The sequence below is a fragment of the Carassius auratus genome, chromosome 10 (assembly GCF_003368295.1).
Source record: "Carassius auratus strain Wakin chromosome 10, ASM336829v1, whole genome shotgun sequence".
NCBI lineage: Eukaryota > Metazoa > Chordata > Actinopteri > Cypriniformes > Cyprinidae > Carassius > Carassius auratus.
Window position 1 is genome coordinate 19,191,881 of NC_039252.1, and position 20,925 is coordinate 19,212,805.

The 20,925-nt window shown below is 38.1% G+C and overlaps 1 protein-coding gene across 9 annotated transcripts in view; it reads right to left on the minus strand.

Annotated features, from left to right (window-relative positions):
- LOC113110191 (cAMP-specific 3',5'-cyclic phosphodiesterase 4D-like) overlaps positions 1 to 20,925 on the minus strand; it is a 185,677-nt gene that overhangs the window by 25,218 nt on the left and 139,534 nt on the right. For 3 of the 9 annotated variants that reach the window (XM_026274236.1, XM_026274239.1, XM_026274240.1), the window contains 2 exons: positions 1,977 to 2,168; positions 687 to 749 (listed from right to left, as the gene is read on the minus strand). In XM_026274236.1, the coding sequence (XP_026130021.1) occupies positions 687 to 749; positions 1,977 to 2,168 (255 nt within the window). Of the gene's footprint in view, positions 1 to 686; positions 750 to 1,976; positions 2,169 to 9,714; positions 10,068 to 13,789; positions 13,942 to 14,057; positions 14,215 to 20,925 lie in introns of those variants that run through there. The other 6 variants (XM_026274237.1, XM_026274242.1, XM_026274238.1 and 3 more) reach the window with 5 other exon arrangements.

Below are 20,925 nucleotides of genomic sequence, written 5' to 3' on the forward strand. Positions count from 1 at the left end.
CAGTATTTCACAAAAGCGGATCATTTTGGAGTACTGTTGGCTCTCCCTGTTGTTCGAATGTGACGAATGCAGCCCGAAATCTAATTAATCAGTTTAAACATTTGACGTAAGAGTTCACAAAGCATCCACCTCTCTTAAATGTCAAGCATTTTATTACTTATATAAATCCACTAAGGAAAATTGAATAATGCAACACATTAGAGTGAATGTTTTCAAGCTGACTGGAGGAAATAATAATAATAATAATAATAATAATAATAATAATAATAATAAGTCACATGTGCACCTCACATGCAATGCAGGATCATGGCAAAAATGGAGATTGACAAACACACACTCACACACACGTCCAAGTCACAAGCAGCATGTCATTCGAACTCTGTCTTCTCCATGCGATTTCTCTCATGACGTTCCCCTACGCTCTTACAACACACAGAGGTTTTAATGCCCAGAATCTTCACCCAATCAAATCAACCTGAAAATTATGATTTTGTTGTCCCATCGCAGGTTGATTTGATGGTCATTCTGTGCATTAAATGGTGAGGGTTCTCAATGCATGTGAGACCGTGATGCTGGCATCTACAGGTGAAGCAAGGTGATGCAGATTAGACAAGCAAGAGCATTCCTCGAGGAAGAGCAAGGCCAGGAGCTGCCGTAAGGACAGGCGAGCCAGAACCAGAACTTACTTTCCACTAATAACCGGCTCAGATCTCCGAGAGACCAGACCCGGTCTCGGCAGGTGGTTATTCCTATCGATAAGGACACAGGTTTGTCAGACAGACACACACACACACACAGAGCGCATCACACACGTCTGGTTCCTCTGCCTTTGTGGTTTGAGAAGTGGCTGTTATGAACGGCCGTGTTTCTAAAGAGGTCAGCGAACCACTAAAGAGACATTTGAGTCTCTCAGATTCTTCAGTGACTTACTTTTGCTTTTTTCATGTCGTATTAAAGGAATAATTCACTCAGTGATCATCTACCCACCCTTCATGTCAATCCAAACTTGTTTATTAATGTGTATTTTGGCTATCAAGCTCCCCAAAGAAATAAAACACTTTGAAACTGTGGCTATATATGTTTTCTGAAGCCATATACATTAGTTTTGAGCAAGAAACTGACGGGAATCTTAGCATTTGCTGGAAATCTTTACCGTAGCTCCAAAATCATGTGCACGTCTAATTTCCAGCATCTTAAATCCTAGACTGTTTAGTTGTATTGACCACATTTATGGTGCTTTTATGGCATGTTTTGTCTTTTTTTGGAGCTTGGCAGTCCTCAGCAATTATAGTTTTACTAAGAAGAAAGAAAGTCATGCTTTTGGAATAATATGAGGGTGAGTTTTCACCTGAATACTCCTTTAATGCCATACTTACACTACCGTTAAATAGTCTGGGGTCAGTAAGTGTCACAAGATCCTTCAGAAATCATTCTAATATGCTGATTTGTTGATTAAAAAACATTTTGTATTTTTGTAATATTACAAATGTCTTTACGGTCACTTTTGATCAATATAAGTCATCATTAATAAATAAAAGTATACATTTCTTTTAAATAATGTACCTATGTAATAAAGGTATATAAAGACGGAGAAAGAAAACGATGTAGACAGAGAGAGAGAGACTGACGTTAGAGTCATGTGACCCGCGGGCAAACGACATGCCACTGATGACCACACACATTTACATGGACTACATATAAACACACACATACACACACACACACACACACAGTCTCTCAAACAACAGGAAACCAATGGATGAAACAGCTGTACATATATGTACCTATCTAACTATGCATGGACAAATTAAATTATGCTGATTCACAATACAAGCATGACGTCTCAGTTTTAATGTGCATTTTCCCAGTGAAACAAAAGGACCAAAAAAAAAATAGATATTAAATTCGACTGACCCAAAATAAAGTAAAGGGTTATGGGAGAATTGCACATGGCTTTAAAGGGTTCCAGTACTCACATGTCACTGGCGATGGAGGAGTTTCGGGACATGGTCTTTGGCGACAGGTCATAGTCACTGTCGGAGCGGTACAGGAAGGATTCCCTCCGCTGGCTGTGCACAAAGTTGGCCTGAAGGATCAGGCCCGAACTCGGACTCATCATGGGATCCAGAGGACTCCGTCCTGACGACGTGCCATTGTCCACGTCAAAGCTACAGAGGAAGAGAGAAACTGGCATTGTGACATATAAAACATCCAAAACAGTATAATATATATATATATATATAACTTAATGTGGAACTTTTAATTACAAACAAGCCCAAACAGAACTCTTATTTTGAAATGTTTATGCTTTAATATTAAATTCACAAAGAAGACAACCATCTACCTCATATTACAATAAAAACACCAAACAGTAAACAATGTCATAATTTATCAACAGTAAATCATAAGCAATCATTTGGAATAAATGCATAATATCAATATTCATTGATTACGTTCTGAGTCTGTAGAATGTGCAACAGCGGTGCATTTCTATTTTGAAACATGCTGTGCTCATATTTATCATAAGAGAAATCATAGCGATTTGACATTTTAAAAATCACATTAGGCTGTAGAGAGAATCCAGCTTTTTCCATCCGCGAATGTAAGATTTCTTAAAATGATTGTTAATATGTTTTTTAAGCCTTTTAATCGCACATATGCTCCGACATTAATACATTTTACAGTTAGTACATATCGCAAATGCGAGCGGAATATTGTAAACGGCCTGCAGGAGGCGCCACTCATCACCTTTGACAGCCCTGAGCAGAAATGAAGGTGTACCAGAGAGAGCATGTTGGTGAACACATGGGGACAGCCTTACCTAAAGCTGCTTATCCTAATGACCTACGCTAGCAGTGACGGAAACACAGGGATTTCCCTCCCAGTGACGTCTAGCACACAGGTGGACACAGGCATTAGCTGCAGAATCCCTTGCTTTGCGTTAAGAGAGGTTCTTTGCCCGCTAATCGTCGGGGTGAGGTACTCGCCACGTCACTAGCAGTGATTCATCAGATGATCGAGTTTCCCCGCAAGCGTCCCCATTTGAAACCACAACAAATCCCCAGTGACTCACTCCACACGTCTCTCCGGCCGTTTTAAAGATAAGCAGCAGTTTCCTAGAAAGCCTGAATAGGTGAAACAGCAACAACACGTGGATCTGGAACACTGTGTGAGGAAGAGACTCTCTCAAATTACAGGAAGTCGAACAAAAGAGCAGGTCTGTTTGTATCACAGAGACAGACGTGTATTCGTGCACATACACCACCGATTTCAAATCCCAAGAAGCACAAGGCCTTTCCAGCGGAAAATGACGAGCAGAGGAAGAGATACAGTGATAAATGACTATCTGTAATCGTGGGGAACAAGCTTAAATTCCTCTCCTAAAAAGGATGAGAGCCGCCAGCTCAGTGAAGATCTAAACGCACCTACAGTGTTGCTCGCCAACACAATCCAGAACGCTGCACATGTAGCACAACACAAGTGCACACTGTCACATCATCTTGTCTGAGAAGCTCCAGATTCCATTAACAGGTTTACTGAAGCACATATCTATGGTGGCGTCCTCACTAAAGAGCGAGTTACTTGATCTCAGCTCAGTGCGCCGTGACTTGCTTTGAGGTCTGTGAGCAAGAAACATCTTTTCCTTCCTGTTTTACACTTTAGCCACTTTTGCATCGCTGTTCTCAAGACTTGACAGCTTGTGCAAAATTCACAAGCCTGACCCAATAACTAAATACAACAAAATCTATCTATAATCATATTCATCCATCCATCTATAATAATAACTCATCCAACCGTCCAACTATCTATGTATCTATGTACCATTCATTCATTCATTCATTCATTCATTCACCCATCCATGGAATCGTATTCTTCCATTTATTTATCCATCTGTCTATATATTGCATTGTATCCATCCATCCCCATTGTATCCATTCACCCATCCATCTATAGCATCATATCCATCAATCCCTCACTCTGTTTATCTATCCATCCAAACTTTCTTCAAAATGCCTTTTTAGGTTTTAAAAAGTCAAGATTCAAAGTTTGTCTTGACAAACAAATGTTTTTCTTTTACAACAAATGATGTTTAATTTTGCTTCCTGAAAATAATGTTGCAATGCTGCAGCCGGATTCAAATCTGATTCAAATTCAAGAATTCAGTTGTAATTAAAAGGCATTCTCCATTGATTTCTGAACGTTGCACAAGCCCGACTCGAGAGGCATGACTCAGTGAGGTCACTTAACATCCATGAGTGTAAACGCTTGGACTGACTGACCTTGAAGAGCTGGTGATAGAAGATAGATGCAGAAATCAATGACCCCTTGTTCTACAGCCAGATTCAGAAGTCCTGAATGTCCCTGCTATAAAATTACCCATTAGACACTTTCCCCTTACATCACGCTACCGTAGGGTAAGATTCCTAGTGACTTCTGTCGGCTGACCTTCTCTCTGCTGTGCTGCCAAACATTTATTAATACCAAATATTTGCTCATTTAATAAGACAAAAATAAGAGGTCAGGGACTCTCAAATGCACCAGCATGGTGAACATCACCAAGCAAAGCCCTTGATGTCTAGTGACGCACAGCAAATGAGACACTGGGGAGACTGGAAAACCGCTCGCTTTTAGGGTCTCCGTGGGATGTTTCTCCCGCAGAGGGACTTGTCCTGTCCTTTTGTGGGATTTAGTATGTTTTGACCTCAGATTCATGACGAAAGCCACAGTATTACATCAGTTTCATTAGCACGCTATCATCCTGATGCACTTCTGCATTAGTGCAAGACCCCACAATTCGTTAAGATACCTGAGCCTTAGCCGATACTGTTGGAGTAGTGTTTTGTGATACGTCCTCCAGAGGAGAGCTGGAGGGACAGATAGGATATACCGTATTACTTCACTGCCTACTCTGATAATCAAACTGCAACGCTGTGAGAATACAACCAAACCAGTCTGAAGGCTACTAACCTGGATGGTCACCATTGGAATGTGCATTAAACGTCAAAGCTCACTGTGATGGTAAACTATTGTGTGGATTTTCATACTGTTAATGAAGATTTGCTTAGGCACATTAACCACAAACATGCGTGGACTGGTGCATTTACTTGAAGAGTAATCCTCAACACATTTAGTTTCAGTAAATTGATGGTTTTCCCAGTGATACTGAATGTTCAGCAGGAAATAACTTGATTTTATCCTTTAGATCTGATTGGAATGTAAAAAGTAAAAGCTGTGATATTATTGGCTGATGTTATTTTTCCCAACCTCAGGCATTTGGATACATCAGTGGAAAAGTTGTTATATTTTAATCAAAGATTCCAGAGACTTTTTTTTAGGGTGACATGATTAATGGGTTCCCAACCTTTTTCAACTCGCGGCCCACACAACCAAACACATATGTTTGCGTGGCCCACTGCAAAAAAATTAACTGACCCAGCTATTGTTGGGTTAATAACTTAGTACTCAGAAGCTAGATTGTTAACTGTATCTACTGAGTGAACTAGGGCTGTGCGATATAAAAAAAAAAACGTAAAAACAAAACTATCGCGATTTATTTGATCAATTTTCCTATTTCGATTTTAATCGCAATTTTTACCCACACAGATATGCTTTACAGTCATAAATGATCTCAGGATGAACTTGAAACATATTTCCGAAAGAAAACAAATTAGAGCTTTATCAAAAATTTCTAACGTCTCTAGAACAGACATAAGTCAAAATAATCACTATGTAAAGGTGTAAAAAAAAAATTATAAACTTATGGAGAAAATATAAATAAATAAATCCTGTGTGCAGGGAATTTTTTTTCTTTTTTGCCATGCATTGTTCATAGAGCTCATTAATTGTAGCGGTGCCTCAGGTGTTAAAATAGAATTGTTGTACATTATACAGGTTCACATGTACTCCGTTTGCAGTGTGTATACAGTATGTGTACGCGCTGCAGAAGCAGCTGCGAGAGCGCATTATTGTAACATGAAAGCACATTAAAATAATGCACCAGCGCAAATCCCTCTGTTCGCACGCAGATTTCCTTTGCTCTGTCACAAAACCAGACATGCTTGCTCAGATACACGCTGCTCTCATCCGGAGAGTGTGTGCGCACTTAAAACGTGTATCCTCCTTGTTTTTATTTCTAGCTTTTTACCGCGTGCAGTGTGATCGCTCTGATCCTTTATATCCTTGGATTGGATAGCATACTGCGGGATGTCAGGGCCGCGGAAAATCGTGCACTCTCAAATCGTGATTTAATGACGATTTCTATTAATCGCACAGCCCTAGAATGAACTGGCAATGAACAGAAAATAACTCGGGCTGGCACCGCTCATCAAAATGGGAAAACCAGATCCAGGCAGAGCTCTGCAGTGAGTAGACAGTCAGCAGAGCAAGCAGTCAGGAGGGAACATATTGACAGCCATTTATGCATGTTTGAATTTGTTGTTCTGGAGAATATGCAGCAAAATATTAATATTATTATTAATATTAATTGGTGGTTTATTCTTAAACCAATCAGCGAGCTCGAATAGTGGAAGCAAAGTTACAGTTTAACATTTATTTTTTGTTATTTAATTATATAAATGAAATAATGTTATTATGCTATGACTCACCTGCAATACCACCACAACCCACAGGTTGAAAACCACTGATGTAATGAATTTATTTATTAAGTAAACCAAGTGAATTCTGATTTTGTGTCATCTTTAAAGGCACGTAAAAGCAAATATCCTTCTATGAAAATGTTTATGAACGAAATACAGCTGAATCACTTTGCAACTTTTCTTAAAGGCACTGTGCACCTGTGACATTTTTTTTTTTGTAAAACACCAAAGAAGATATTTTGTAGAATACTGACAAAAGCACGTAAAGTGACTAAATGTTCATCTAAAATTAAACATTAATAAAACTGTAATACTGTATAAGCGATAAAATAACTCAAAATGCTATTTTATTCCTTTCTTGCTCAAAAAAGCAGTTGACCCAGTGCAACTTATAGTCAGGTGCTTATTTTCTGGAAAATACTGTAAAATGATGACAATTTAAAATTTTGCGCTGAACTAATAAAGAAAGAATAATCCTTTATGTCTCACACACACAGCAGCAGCAGCACACACTCTTGAGAGCTCCTTCATCCAGCAGGCCGACCTGACACATCCGATCTGCTTCATCAGACGTCATGCCGAAGGCTTAACATCACACGCGGCCCACATCAAAGATTGCGCAGCATTACAGAGCAGCTGCACCTCTTCTCTTTTAAGGCACAGTGGGTTGGCTAAGTTTAGGGTGCGCTGGCAGGTATCTGTCCACTGGGGCCCCATCTCTGAGAGGCTGACGCACGACAGGGGCCTGGGGTTCCTATAGGGCCTTTTCTAATTGGCCTGACCGTCAACTGCAGGCACATAGACGACAATGAGTTTATTTATAAAAAGTGCAGAAGACGCACAGGAAGAGAGAAAGATAGATGCCCTTGGCCTATTTTGGCAGAGGTCGTCCCCTGATAAATCGCAGGCAGGAGACGGGTCCAGAGAGACAAACGCAGGCGCACAAGGAGGACAGAAGGCGTTTTGGTGACGTGCCATGAGGCGACATGATGCACTTGCATCTTTGTGAGCGCGTGCAATGCGGCCCGCCACACGTTTTCAGGTCAGAGGGGAGAAGAGAAAGAGATGTGCACTGGAGCATGCTGGGACATCTGTTCTTTAATATGGTCCTGCAACAACACAGCTCATACTAGAGAAGTCACTAAACACAACGTGAAAAATTGTGCTTTTTATAGAGCAGCTGAAAGTATGTAGCATTCATGCAGGATAAAAAATGTTGAGATGTTTATTTTGGCGTTGGAATGCATGAGCTATTGTGGTCTCTTGTGTTGTGAACAGTCTCTAGTGGCACATTTGGAATTTGACTCAAGCTCTCGACTGACGGGATTATGAAAGGCCAAAAGACCAGGGACCAAGGCTGAGAAAAGAGCCATGTCTTTCTATGGGCAAATATATTTTTACACCGCACTAATGCCACAGTTATGTCAGCCAACAAGAAACACACTAGACTTACTCACATACACAATAATTAGCAGTGGTCATCTAGAATTACAGAAACCCATTTCTGTACTCAACAAAATTGACTATTTACTTTTCTTGTTCCTGGTATTATTGTGAATGATTCATTAGTGCAAGTTATTCCAAATAAAAACTAAACCTGTGACTCGCTTTGGCTAAACAACTTTCCTTTTAGTCTGACGTCACCAAACCTTTGTTTTTCAACATCAACTTCAACCACCTGACTCTATTCTGTTATGTAACACCCACTTTTTACAATCCAGTCAATTCCAGTTAGATAAAATGGGTCCCGTTCTTCATTATTTCTTATTTCAGGTTGACTAAACATTTAAATTAGTGATGTAAATGATTAATCGATGATTAAGTAATTTAGACAGAACTTGTTAATTTGTGGCAACTGTTCATGTTTTACTAATTTTGTTCCTTAACCCATGATTTAACTGAATCGAGGGAACAAATTAACAAATCAAATGAATTCTTAATTAATGAAAAAATACATAATAGGCCTAAAATAAAAGTTTCCATAAAAAAAAAAAGTGAAGTATATCTGACTTAAGATAACGGATTTAAAACAGAACTTTCACGACGCTCCATAAACAAGTTCACGGAAAGATCAGGATGAAAACGCGTATTCTATTTGTTTGCTTTAGATTACAAGAGCACAAAATCTTTGGTTTTAATTGTGTGTGTGCACAAATAAGAGTAAACATTTTTGCGGAATATATCTTACTCCAAAAAGATTTATTTTATTTATTGTTTTATGTTTTTATGTCTCAGCTGTTCGATCACACTGAGAGTGATTCTAGCAATTCAAACTTACATCGAAGTTTGTTCATTATCAGAATAAAATACAGTTAACCAAACATATTAAAGGTTACACTAGTCAGTTTAAATAGACCTCAGTAAACCGACTCACTCTACTGTTATGCCAAGGACGTTTTTGCTCCGTGAAGAGGATGATCTTTTCCGCCTATATGTGAATGCGTGTAAAGTACAAGTCTAGTAGTTTACATTAGAAATAATAGCTTAACATTCAAATACATTGTGAATATGGAAAGGTTTGGATTTGTGGCGAATGAGACATAAGCAACAAAACCAGAAAACAGTCAACAAAGTAAAATTATCTCACACGTACAGCGCGCTCTTCATTTTATCAAATTATCATAATCACATGTATTAATTTTATAATCCTGCTACTAGCATTTTCATTCAAACATACTAGCATTTTATTTTATTCTTATATATACTAAATATATACTAAATTGTGTATATATATATATATATATATATATATATATATATATATATATATATATATATATATATATATATATATAAACTTGAAATCAAATATTATTTAAAATGTATTATATTTATTATATAGTGCAGAAAAATTTGTGAACTGTTCAATAATAATAATACAATAACGTTTTTGTTTGATTTAACTTGATTTAAAAATGGCTTCTAGTCTAAAGCTAAAACAGCTTTCAATATGCATACATATATAAACACGCACACATATATATTTATAATCTTCAGAACTAAGAAAATCTTTGGCAGATATCTAAATTTGAGATTATAGTTTTCACATTAAACTGTAAGCAGGTCTCAAATGTATGATGCATGCCATAGCTGAAAGCGAGAATGAGTAAAACTTTACCAGATTCCCTCTGTGTTCCTGAGAGAGCTGGTGGAACGTGAACGCGGTTTCATAACGATACTCATGGCCAAATGTGTCCTGTCGTCCCTCAGTTTTCTCTAGACCTCATCAAAGTCCGTCCTGCTCCATGATGGACATGCTCTCTGAGGTAATCCAGCTCTGTGCTCAAACTATGCGGCTGCAGTGAGAGTCTGTGTCTCTCTCGGTGTCTGCAGGGTAAGTAAGCCAGAATGAATATCACGTTTCTAGTCCTGCTCTCCTCCTCTACTTTCTTTTCCCTGGGTTGCAGTGGCCTAGCAGTGGAAGTGTGTGTTTATGTGTGTGTGCGTGTTGGGGGGGTGGGGTGTTTAAACCCTCAGGGTCCTGCGTGTGTGTTTGTGCCGTATCTCAGTGAGGGAACCAGAGTGGACGCTTCAGGGAGCGGAGGGGGTGGAAATGCAGCTGGTGACGGTGTCAGAGCCCACTTCAGGACACACACACGCTAACCATGACAAGACAAGAACAACATGACCCATGGGAAAGAAAACCCCCAACGAGATCTCTTTAGCGTCTCAATTCATTCTCCAAGACAGCATTAAGATGTATGGGGAGTAAACTGAGACTTAATTAAGCCTCCTGCTTCTCAGATGTTTCAAACTGTACTCAAATGTACCAAAAACAAAACTAAATAAATAATAATAACAGTATATATATATATATATATATATTATTTATTTAGTTTTGTTTTTTGGTACATTTGAGTACAGTTTGAAAACAGTGTTGTTATTGTTTACTAAAACTTTTACAAATATTTTTTGGTAATTGAAATTAATCAGAAATAAAATAAGTGAAGTGTTATGACAAAAATTCATACTAAAATTAAATTAAGTTAAATATATATATATTAAAAACTAAATAAAATGATAAAAGCACATAAAATAACTAAACATTAAACTAAAATACTCAAACTAAATTCAAAATATGAATAAATACTAGTGGTCGACCAATATTGATTATCAATATTTTTGATAACTTGGAAAGAATGGGGGCTGATGGTCGATATAAAAGTGCTTAATTTAATTATTATTTAAGAAATATGAAATAATTTGAAAATGGATTAAAAAATTTATAAATTATTTAACAAAAATATAATCAAAAAGGAAGTAAACTGTAACCAACTAGTAGTATGGGAAGTTTGTGTGCACTGGGAATAATCTTTTTTCTTATACAGCCAAGGTAACACTCATTTTACATACTGCACACAATGAAAATAACATGAAAATAGCAGTGGGCAAATGGCAGTATTTTGATCGGGTGTCTCCAGTGAAGCTGAACTCATGAACTCAAACATTTCCCATACTAAATGATCTAATCTCCGCTCTGATTTCTAGACTTTTAGGAGAAACATCCGAGTCTCTGAAGAAAATTCCCATGATGCAGGGGTGTTCGGGGTGGTTGCTAAGGGGTTTTATGTGGTTGGCCCACGTGAGGAGGAGAGAAGACACAGTATAAAAAAAGAACGTGTGAGAGAGAACGACTCTATCCATGGGAAAGTGACAGAGTGTGAATGACAGTCCTGACAGGAGTCAGGAGATACAGAGGTGTTTCTGAAAGCTTCGATGGACTCCAAAGAGCTGTTGTGTTTCAACCACACTCTAATTATTGTCTTAATACATGCTCCAATTCTTAATATGCATGCTAATATCAACCAATAGTCAATTTCAGCTTTTAAGGAATATGTCCATATTTGGTATGTAACACCCATATTCCACCAAAAAACAACATCATTTCTCTTTTTCTGCAGCCTTTACTTTTAAGAACGTGCATGTGTGTGATCTGAATGAAGCGCTTTACTGCACACTTCGAGTTCCTCAACGCTGAACTCCAGATGCACTTCCTGGCACTCTTAGATATGGGAATGCAATTGAATTTCCTTACATGCGAGTGTGTGTGAGTGATATTGCTCAGCCAACCGTATCTGATCTAATAAAAAGACTTACTGATCCATGAAGTAGCACACAACATCAGAGGATCGAGGCTGCGACATCCACCTCTCAACTCTTCAACCCTAAACACACATTCGCACGAACCCCTCCTGACTTTAAACATGCAGACCAACATCCAGCCGTCATTACAGGCAACTTGGATTCCCAGCAGACAGGCGCTCTAATTACAGTAATTAGTAGAGCAGATATGTGACGACGATCATAACAGGCCTGGGAACCACAGAATACACAACCTTTTTTTCTTTTTTTTACTGGAGAAAGCAATGTTATGGATTTTGGACTCGTATTTTAATCATTCATTATTTTCTTACAAACTCTTCACTTCATTGAAACCAAATACCCAGAAATGTTCAATGAATGACTCCTGCCATCTTCATTATAGAATCCACATATTCAATGAAAGGGGGAAAAAATAGACAGCCAGTCAAATTAAAAGTACATTTTGGTTAATGATAACCAAATTCTTGATCGAATCTTGCCAATGCTGTTTAGCATCAGTGCAACTAGAACAATATTACGTTTCCTGGAATCCAGCAGTTGTGGTATGGAGCACATGTACAAAAACCCTGTTCAGCTGTTTTTCGAATAAGTAAACTCAATTGAGCTCTGATGGCAGATGGAAAATTGTGCGCACAGTATTAGTAAAGTCTCATGAGATTCTGACGACACGTCAGTTGAGTGGCATGTGGGTTGTTTTGCGGCTTGATTTGATATGCATCATTGACAGAAAGACCATGCAAAACATCACTGCACTACATTTTCGCGTAAAAACGATCAATTGCAATAAGGTTGACAAAGTACATGCACAATGATATTCATACATGCTGCACATACAGCAATGGCACCATGCTTTTCTGATCATGCCGCAATCATTTTAAACATATACATCTAACTCATTCTGAAGCACATGCACGCATTTACTCAGACTAATGAAGTAGGAGAAAGCATATATGCTAGAGAGCACCAGAAGAACTGAACAAACAACGAGCTGCAGAAAAACGGAAGGAGGCCCTCTGGTGGAAAACAGAAATTACAAAACTGCACTGTTTCATTAGTGGTGGGAATCTTTTGAAAAGCATGTATTGTAATAATAGCAAAATTTGAAAAAAGCATAGTCAAAAACATTAAAACACACTTTATCCCATAAACTGACATTCCACTAGAATATTTAGGAGAACTTGCTATGTAGCAAAAGCATGAGAAGTAGCTGTTGTTAAATGTGAGGTGTCTGTAAGTTCAAAGCAACACTGTTGCATCAATAACTTCTTTGGTGTAACACTTGAGGTTTTCTTGAAAAGGAAACTTAAAAAAAAAAAAATGCATCAGGGTAATTTATCAACGTACTGGGCCAAAACCAGTTTCCTCTTTCAAAATGAATATCGCACATTTCCTACATCCTAAACTGATCTGCTGTGGAATTGAAAAATATATGAAATGATAGCACAAAATGTACTGTATGACATTCAAATGACTCAAGTGTCACCCGAAATGCACACTTTTGTTCAAAACTTTGCTGTGACTAAGATTTTTTTTTATAGAAATAATGCTTTTATTCAGCAATGATGCATTAAATTTATCAAAAATCACTTTCAATTTCACTTTCAATCAATTTCTGATTACAACATGGATAATGAGAAGAAATGTTTCTTGAGCAGCAAATCAGCATATTAGAATGATTTCTGAAGATCATGTGACACTGAAGACTGGAATAATGATGCTGAAAATTCAGCTTTGATCACAGGAATAAAATACTTTAAAAAATATATTCAAATAGAAATCAGTTCTTTTAAATTATAATAATATTTCACATTTATGTTTTTACTGTATTTTTGATCAAATAAATGCAGCCTTGGTGAGAGACTTTTAAAAACAACCTTGCTGACCCCAAACGTTTAAACTATATTACACATTTACAATTAAATATATTTTTAATTATAACTGCAAGAGGTCAAACATGCTAATTAAAAAACTCCTTTACACATCATCTACTTTTTAAAATAAAATAGAAACAGGTCGGAATCAGCACATATTCATGCAAACAATCTTTTACTTTATTTACATATGCAATGTAGTATATAACGTTTCATTACCGAGATGAGGAAAATACTGTATGTCTAGTAGTCCAATCCGATACTGTAAGCAATGTCCAGAATTTGAGAAAGATACAGAGCAAGTCTTCTTTAACTTGAGCTGCCACTGCAAACTACAAGCGTCACAGCAAACCACCCTCAACGTCTGTCAGCTTACCACAGAAAAACAGACTTGAGCAAACCAGCATCAGCTTATCACACTCTGTCAGGCAGCAGATCAAGACACCTCCAGTATGCAGTCATGAGCGTTTCTGAGCGCGTACGCTACCTGTAGGACTTGAGCAGGCGCTTTCGTTTCATGCCTCTGGTTGTGGCTTCGCTGGGGGCGATGAAGTCGCCCGTATGGTCCTTCTGCAAGTCCATGGGGTTGTGTCTGAGCTAGAGCCTCGTCTTGTGATGCCAAGTGTTTCCTGGACTGTCTGGGTTGTATAAACTCCTCCCCTTTAACACTAAGTGACACACGTATGCATGTGGCCTCCTTTACCCCTAGCTCCGCCCCTCCGGGTAATCTGATTAGCACTTAGGGACACCGAGTCCAAGCGAGGGCTACTCTTACCTCCAGCTTTCCCTCGAAGTACTGCGCTAGTTTCTCATCCACACACCAGAAACCCTGCATTTGTTGACTCACCACTTTTTTAAAGGCACAGTTTGCCTCAAAATAACAATTCTGTCATCATACACTCATTCCAAACCGTAAGATCTCGGTTAATCTTTGAAACACAAATTAAGGTATCTTTAATACACTGACAGTCCAGGTCCATTTCTCAGAAAGGGATTGCAAAATTAATCCAGACGAATTGAGTGGTTTAATAAAGCCTTATGAAGAAATGCAATCCATTTATAGGATGATTTTATAGATTTAATTTGGGCTTCTAAACAATGATTGACACACATACAGGGGGTGGCAAGCTTGGGTCTTACAGCTGAAGGTAGGCTACATTTTGGTAAATTTTTTACCCCTAAATGACACGTACAGTATTAGTACTTTAATATTGCATATTAGCACCTAAAGTGTAAATATTGGTACCTTTTGAAAGTATACCGACCTAGTGACAGCTTTGTACCTTTATTTATTTTACCGTACATGCACTTATTTACAGTGTACTTACCTAGGACAGTACTGGGTAATATAAGGTGACTGAATGGGTTAAGGAAAGGTTCAGAGGTACTGTAGGTTCAGGGTTAGTAGCTAAATATTACCCAGTTAGTGAATTACTATAATTAGTGCATAAGTATGTACATGGAGGAACAGGACTGTTAAATAAAGTGCTACCTCTTTTATTGGACAGTATATATGCTTTTTCTGAACAGAAAAGCATAGTACACTTTCAGAAAAAAGGTACAAAACTGTCACTGTGCCATTACCCTTACTGTGCGTTCACACCGCCGGCGTCGAGAGCGTCAAAAATCACTCTCAAAAATCACTCACGACGCTGCAGAAAGCTTTGTTAGCGCTCTGGTGTAGATCGAATGCTTATTTTGTATTTAAAAGGCAGCAAAGCAAACAAGCTTGTTGATCTCGTGCAGACTAACCACAAGGAAGGTACCGTTATAAGTTAACCTCATTAAATATTGTTGTGGACAAAGTATTAAGATCCTTTACCTAATATTGAATAAAGCACTGTAAAAATACTCTGATGCAAGTAAAAGTCTTGCATTGAAAATGCTATTTAAGTAAATATATCAAGTATAAACATTACTTAATGTAAGTATAATCAGGGAAATTTGTTTAAAAGTAAACTGGGACTACAGTACTATTATTTATTATATCATTAGATTATTATCCATATAACGTTACTGCACATCAGCAACTCACCAGGAAAATGAACATCTCAGACACCTTGGTCCACGTATCACTTTTAATTAATTTTTTATGTCCCTGTACGCAAACAGGGAAACAGCAATAATCAACATGTCCTATATTGTGCTTGGGAACAAATGTGGTCGGAGCTGCGTTCTCTGGAATCCTCTCAAGCGGTGGACTTCTACGTTCCGATTGGTTGCGGCCCAACCGTGTCATAGCTCATTACCATAAAGTTGCATTGTTTTCAACTCTCCTCGACGCTCTCAATGGCCAAGTCGCACCGCGCCGCTCCTCGACGCCGGCTTACATTGAAAATGAATGACTTCCGGCATTTTGACGCTCTCGACGCCGGCGGTGTGAATGCACAGTTAGGAACAAAGTAAATCTTTGTATCTTATTTATGGTAGATATTAGTACCTTATAAACACTTTAAAAGTACATGTTAGTACTTTTTGACAGGATACAGCCACAGTGACAGTTTTGTACCTTTTTTTGAAGAGTGTACATGTAACAAATTAATGTGCATGTGTGAAGTGCGACAACCAATGAGGTTTGTTCAAGCCAGTAACGCACATATGAGCTTGGTGTGTTTAAAAATGTGATCTGCTCTAGAGGTGTTTGTGTTTATATGTGAATACAAGCATAAATTAATTCTGCTCATCATGTAAAGCAATCATAACTCTTCACAAGACCTTTTAAACTACTAGAATCATAAGCTTTCATCTTCGGCTTCCTATATGGCCTTTTTGGATCTTTGGAGCCAGTTTTGGTAACCTAGACCAAACCTCTGAAGTTTCATGAAAAATATCAAAGCCTTATGGGATTGGAAACAATGTAAGAGTGAGTTTTTATTTTTGACAGAACTATTCCTTTAAAGTGACCGCACCACATTTGGAGGCCTACAACCCAAAAACCTCACAGAGCAAAACACCGTCACAGACGAGGCGGTGAAAGGTTTGTGGGTGATATCCTCTTTCCGCTTCACCTTTACACATAACCACGCTCCCGTTTGGCCACAGGCTGTGTGTAACTGAAGTTTCCTGCTCCCTCTGCAGTTGAGCGGTGGGTTTCTGCACCTCATGTTCATGTAAGATCTTAAGAAGCGCGCTGGGGGAGGAAGTGCATTGGTATAATTCCTCCTGATGGGCTTGTGTGGATCTGAAACTGAACCGTGTTGAGGCCAGAGAAGAATGAGCCTAAGCTCTTTGTGTTTATTCTCTCTAAACCCATCAAGTCATCAGCAGGTTCAGTGCCTGTGTTAACTGGCCATCATCTGCGCAAACGGAGTCACTCAATAAATCAGAAACGGGTGTCTAGATGGCACTCTGTTCCAGTCTCGAGGGAACACTTTCACCATCTCAGCTGGTCTGTGATAAAACGCTGATGGGGCAAATTCTCACACTTTAAGCTGCTTTGCTCCTCACATAACAGAGCAATCAGATTACGGCTGACATTTACAAAGTTTAGTGCAAACAGTTGGCAGGCGTAAATTTCATTTCTCCAGGCTTCAGGTGAGCAAACATCTGTAGTGCGTTTCTTATTTGATTTTAGGGAGGAAACTGAATGGTTAACAAACATAAAAATTACCTTATTATCCGTGATGCCATGAAACAACAAGTTAAGCTACAGTAGGATGTCTCAGTGTGGTTACTACTGTCACTGAGAAAAATAACAAAGCCCCTCTCCTTAATAAACCACACGAATGTTTCATTTACAATATTGGACTGACCCCAGCTTAAAGAACAAGCAACAGTAATTGATAACACTTTCCAGTAAGGTGTCATTTGTTAAACCTAGTTAATGCATTAGGTATCATGAACTAAAAAGAAAATATTCACCATTTACCAGTCTACATTACTGTTATTAAAAAAATTAAAAGTCATGAAAAAAGCTCATAAAAAAATAAATAAAATACAGCTAGACAGACACAAAATATTTAATTTCATTGCACAATTACAATAAGCAGAACTGAACTGAAATAAACCAGAGGTTAAGCCATTTGAACTGATTTAACACTGACGTTATTATCTGGCAAAAAAGTTTTTATTCATTTTCATTCATGATTCATTTTTTAATGTTAATTTAGTAAAAATGTTGATAATCAAAAAGAAGTTTTAACGCTATCATGAACTAACAATAAAAACATTTTGGTAGCACTTTATTTTACAGTCCTGTTCCTCATGTACATACTATGTACTTATTATAGTAATTACAATTACTATGTAATAACTAGGTACTAACCCTGAACCTACCCCTAAACCTAACCCTACCCTATGTAGTTACCTTGTATTACCAGAACCTTCTTAGATAAATACACTGTAAGTACATGTTAGTACACGTACTGTAAAATAAAGTGCAACCAACATTTTTATAGCATCTATTTGTCAGTATTACTCTTAATTAAATGTTAATCAATAAAATATTTACATTTAAACAGAAAATATTACATTAAATTGCACAACAGAAGTTAAATAAACTGAACCGAATTGTAGTCATTATGAACGACAAAAAGGTGCTAGTTAATAAAAATGAAGTAAATTTAATAAATGCTAAGATTGTTGTTCACATTGTTATTTTGTGACACCCAATGCATTAAAAGTAACAAATGAAACCACACTCAGCCGATAAACAGCAGCACCCATCACTTACTCTGAGGTCCATCAGCACCAGGTACATCAGCTGACTACCAAAACTAATAGATACACTCCATGTTGGATATACCACTAACAATAGCATGATTCTCGGTAGGTTTTTCTAGAGCGGGTGAGTGTCTCTTTAAGGCCAATGTGGTTCAGTGATGATATAAACACATTACTAGCCTGAGCTCTGCTTCTCCACAAGACTCACTTAAAGAAGAAACAAATACATACACTAGCATAACACACAGCCATAGAAGCTAAAGCAGCCCAGCATAGACAAACAGCTAAAAATATAAACCAGTTAAAAACAACTGTTACCATCTTCTCCGGGCTTTAATGTCGATTGGTTTGTTGGTGGCAAACGGGGAGCCGCTGGTGGACATGCAGCGAAGTTTGGCAAGCAGCTCGAGGGACAGGAGGTCGGTGCGAGCGGGTAAACTCATCTTTGACATCAGCTCATCTCTTTCCCTGTCCTCGCTTTATGAACACAACACAGGGCAATGTGACACCTCTGCTGCAGAGACACTGAGCATTCATAGTCATATTCAGAACCCCGCTCAACCTCTATCCAAACATCATCTGTGGGGAACAGAGACCTGCCAGTCTACAGATATATGACGAAACTGACTTTGACTTGAAGTTTATTGACTGGATCTTGAAAACCCAAAGTAAACCTGTCTGTTTGACACACTTATATATGGAGCAGGACGATGGACAGGATCATATCTGGTCATTTTGGAAATATTTATATAGACTGGCCATTTTAAGGCTGGTGAATCTGCACACAAGGTTTTTGTGATTATTTTTATGATTATTGTAATTAATTTTATGTAAAATACTTTGAATTAGCATTGTGTACGAAATGTGCTATATAAATAAACTTGCTTGCCTTACAAGAAAAGGCATCTTAATGTGCATAGACAGGCAAACTGTCTACATCAGCTAATTTTAGATGCTAATTAAAGCACAAAAGTATAGTAATTACATTTGAAAAGTTATTTCTAAATATCATATCAATAAAGGCATTCATTCTGATTATATTTTATGCAAATATTTAGCATTATAATACTATATGTATGTGTGTGTGTGTATATATATATATATATATATATATATATATATATATTACACGTACATACATACATACATACATACACACACACACATACAAACACACACATTTAAAATAAAATGTGTTTTAAATTCATTTTATTTAACTGCCCTTACTAATCAACCAGTTGGTTATGTTTCTGTTTTGAAGAAATTGTAATAAAATTTTATGCAAATATTTAGCAAAATACATTTTTGTATATTATCATAATATCTTATTACATATTATCAATTGTACTCGGATGTTCATTGGTCACTTTGCTTTCGAGATACTAGCACACACAGTTTAATGGAAAAACCAATAACACTAGTTACAAACACTACTGTATGCTGGTGCATCGTGCTCCATGCTGAAGGGAAGCGCGAGCGTACACAGACGGGTGAATTGATTGTGTTGATTTATGAGCGTGTGTTCAGCGCTGGTGATGAAAACAGCAGAGCAGCAGATGTTTGTGGGAATCATAAAGCCTCTTCCCCTGACTATTCATTTATCTACAAAACAGAAAACTCTGACTAATTCAGAGAAGAAGATATGGCTTCATTGATCCCATCTGCTCTAAAAGGATTCGGAGGTTGAAACTGATGATTCATTTAGTGACGGGCTGCTATTGGGTCGTTCCTGGTCAGGTAACCGGGCAGAAAATATGACCACCAAATAGACAGCAGAGTTAAATATGAATTCAACATTAAAACTGTATTATATTCACGGGGACGTAAACCATTCCATAAAGGTTCACCTTGTAAAAACTGAAGAAATTTTTTTTATTGATGAATATTGTGATGTGATAGGCCCCCCTAGTGGTTGGCTGAACCAATCACATCACAGGAGTGGAGCTATATACCACACAAAGAGAAATTATCCTGTTATTAAACGCAAAAACATTTTAATGAAGTGTTAATAGGCTAAACCTACCAGAGTGCAGTCTGTGGTGCTGTGTTTCCTTTGAACGCCACTAGAGGGCGACACTCTCATATCTGATCTCTGCAAAGCCAGACTCGGATCTAAACAACACAATACAAGGACTACACAGTTCACAACTGCACTGCTTTAGGACCACTCAGTTTGTAGCCAGATATGGTTCAAGATGGGTGACTAGTTGATTTGTTTGTTGGGGAAAAGCTTCAGCTGGAGGTGGCTTCTGGGACATAGATGCTGACCTGGAGACAACAGAGCATTTCTGGAAAAATAAAAGGAGGGAAAACAAACGAGGGCTGGAGGAGCAACGGGCCCCCGTGTGAGACCTTCTCCCGCCAAGCGAATCTATTGATTGATCTAATTCAATGTGTGCAATGGAGGCCCAGAGACCCCACAATCACATCTCCTGCCAGCCCTCATATAGCCACCGCTTTACACGGATCCACTCTGCCAGCTGTGTCCCAGCGCCCTGCACTCCTCACCACTGAAAATACATTTACATGAAAAATGACTGGAGCTTTAAAAACATGAAAATAAGAAGGTACAACAAAAATGGACTTCATTTTAGGCTCTTGTTGGCACCAGGTATTTAGGTCCGTCTCAGGTAATCACAAGCCTTCAGCTGAGACACGAGACTGTTCACAACTGACAGCAGTTTGCATGATGG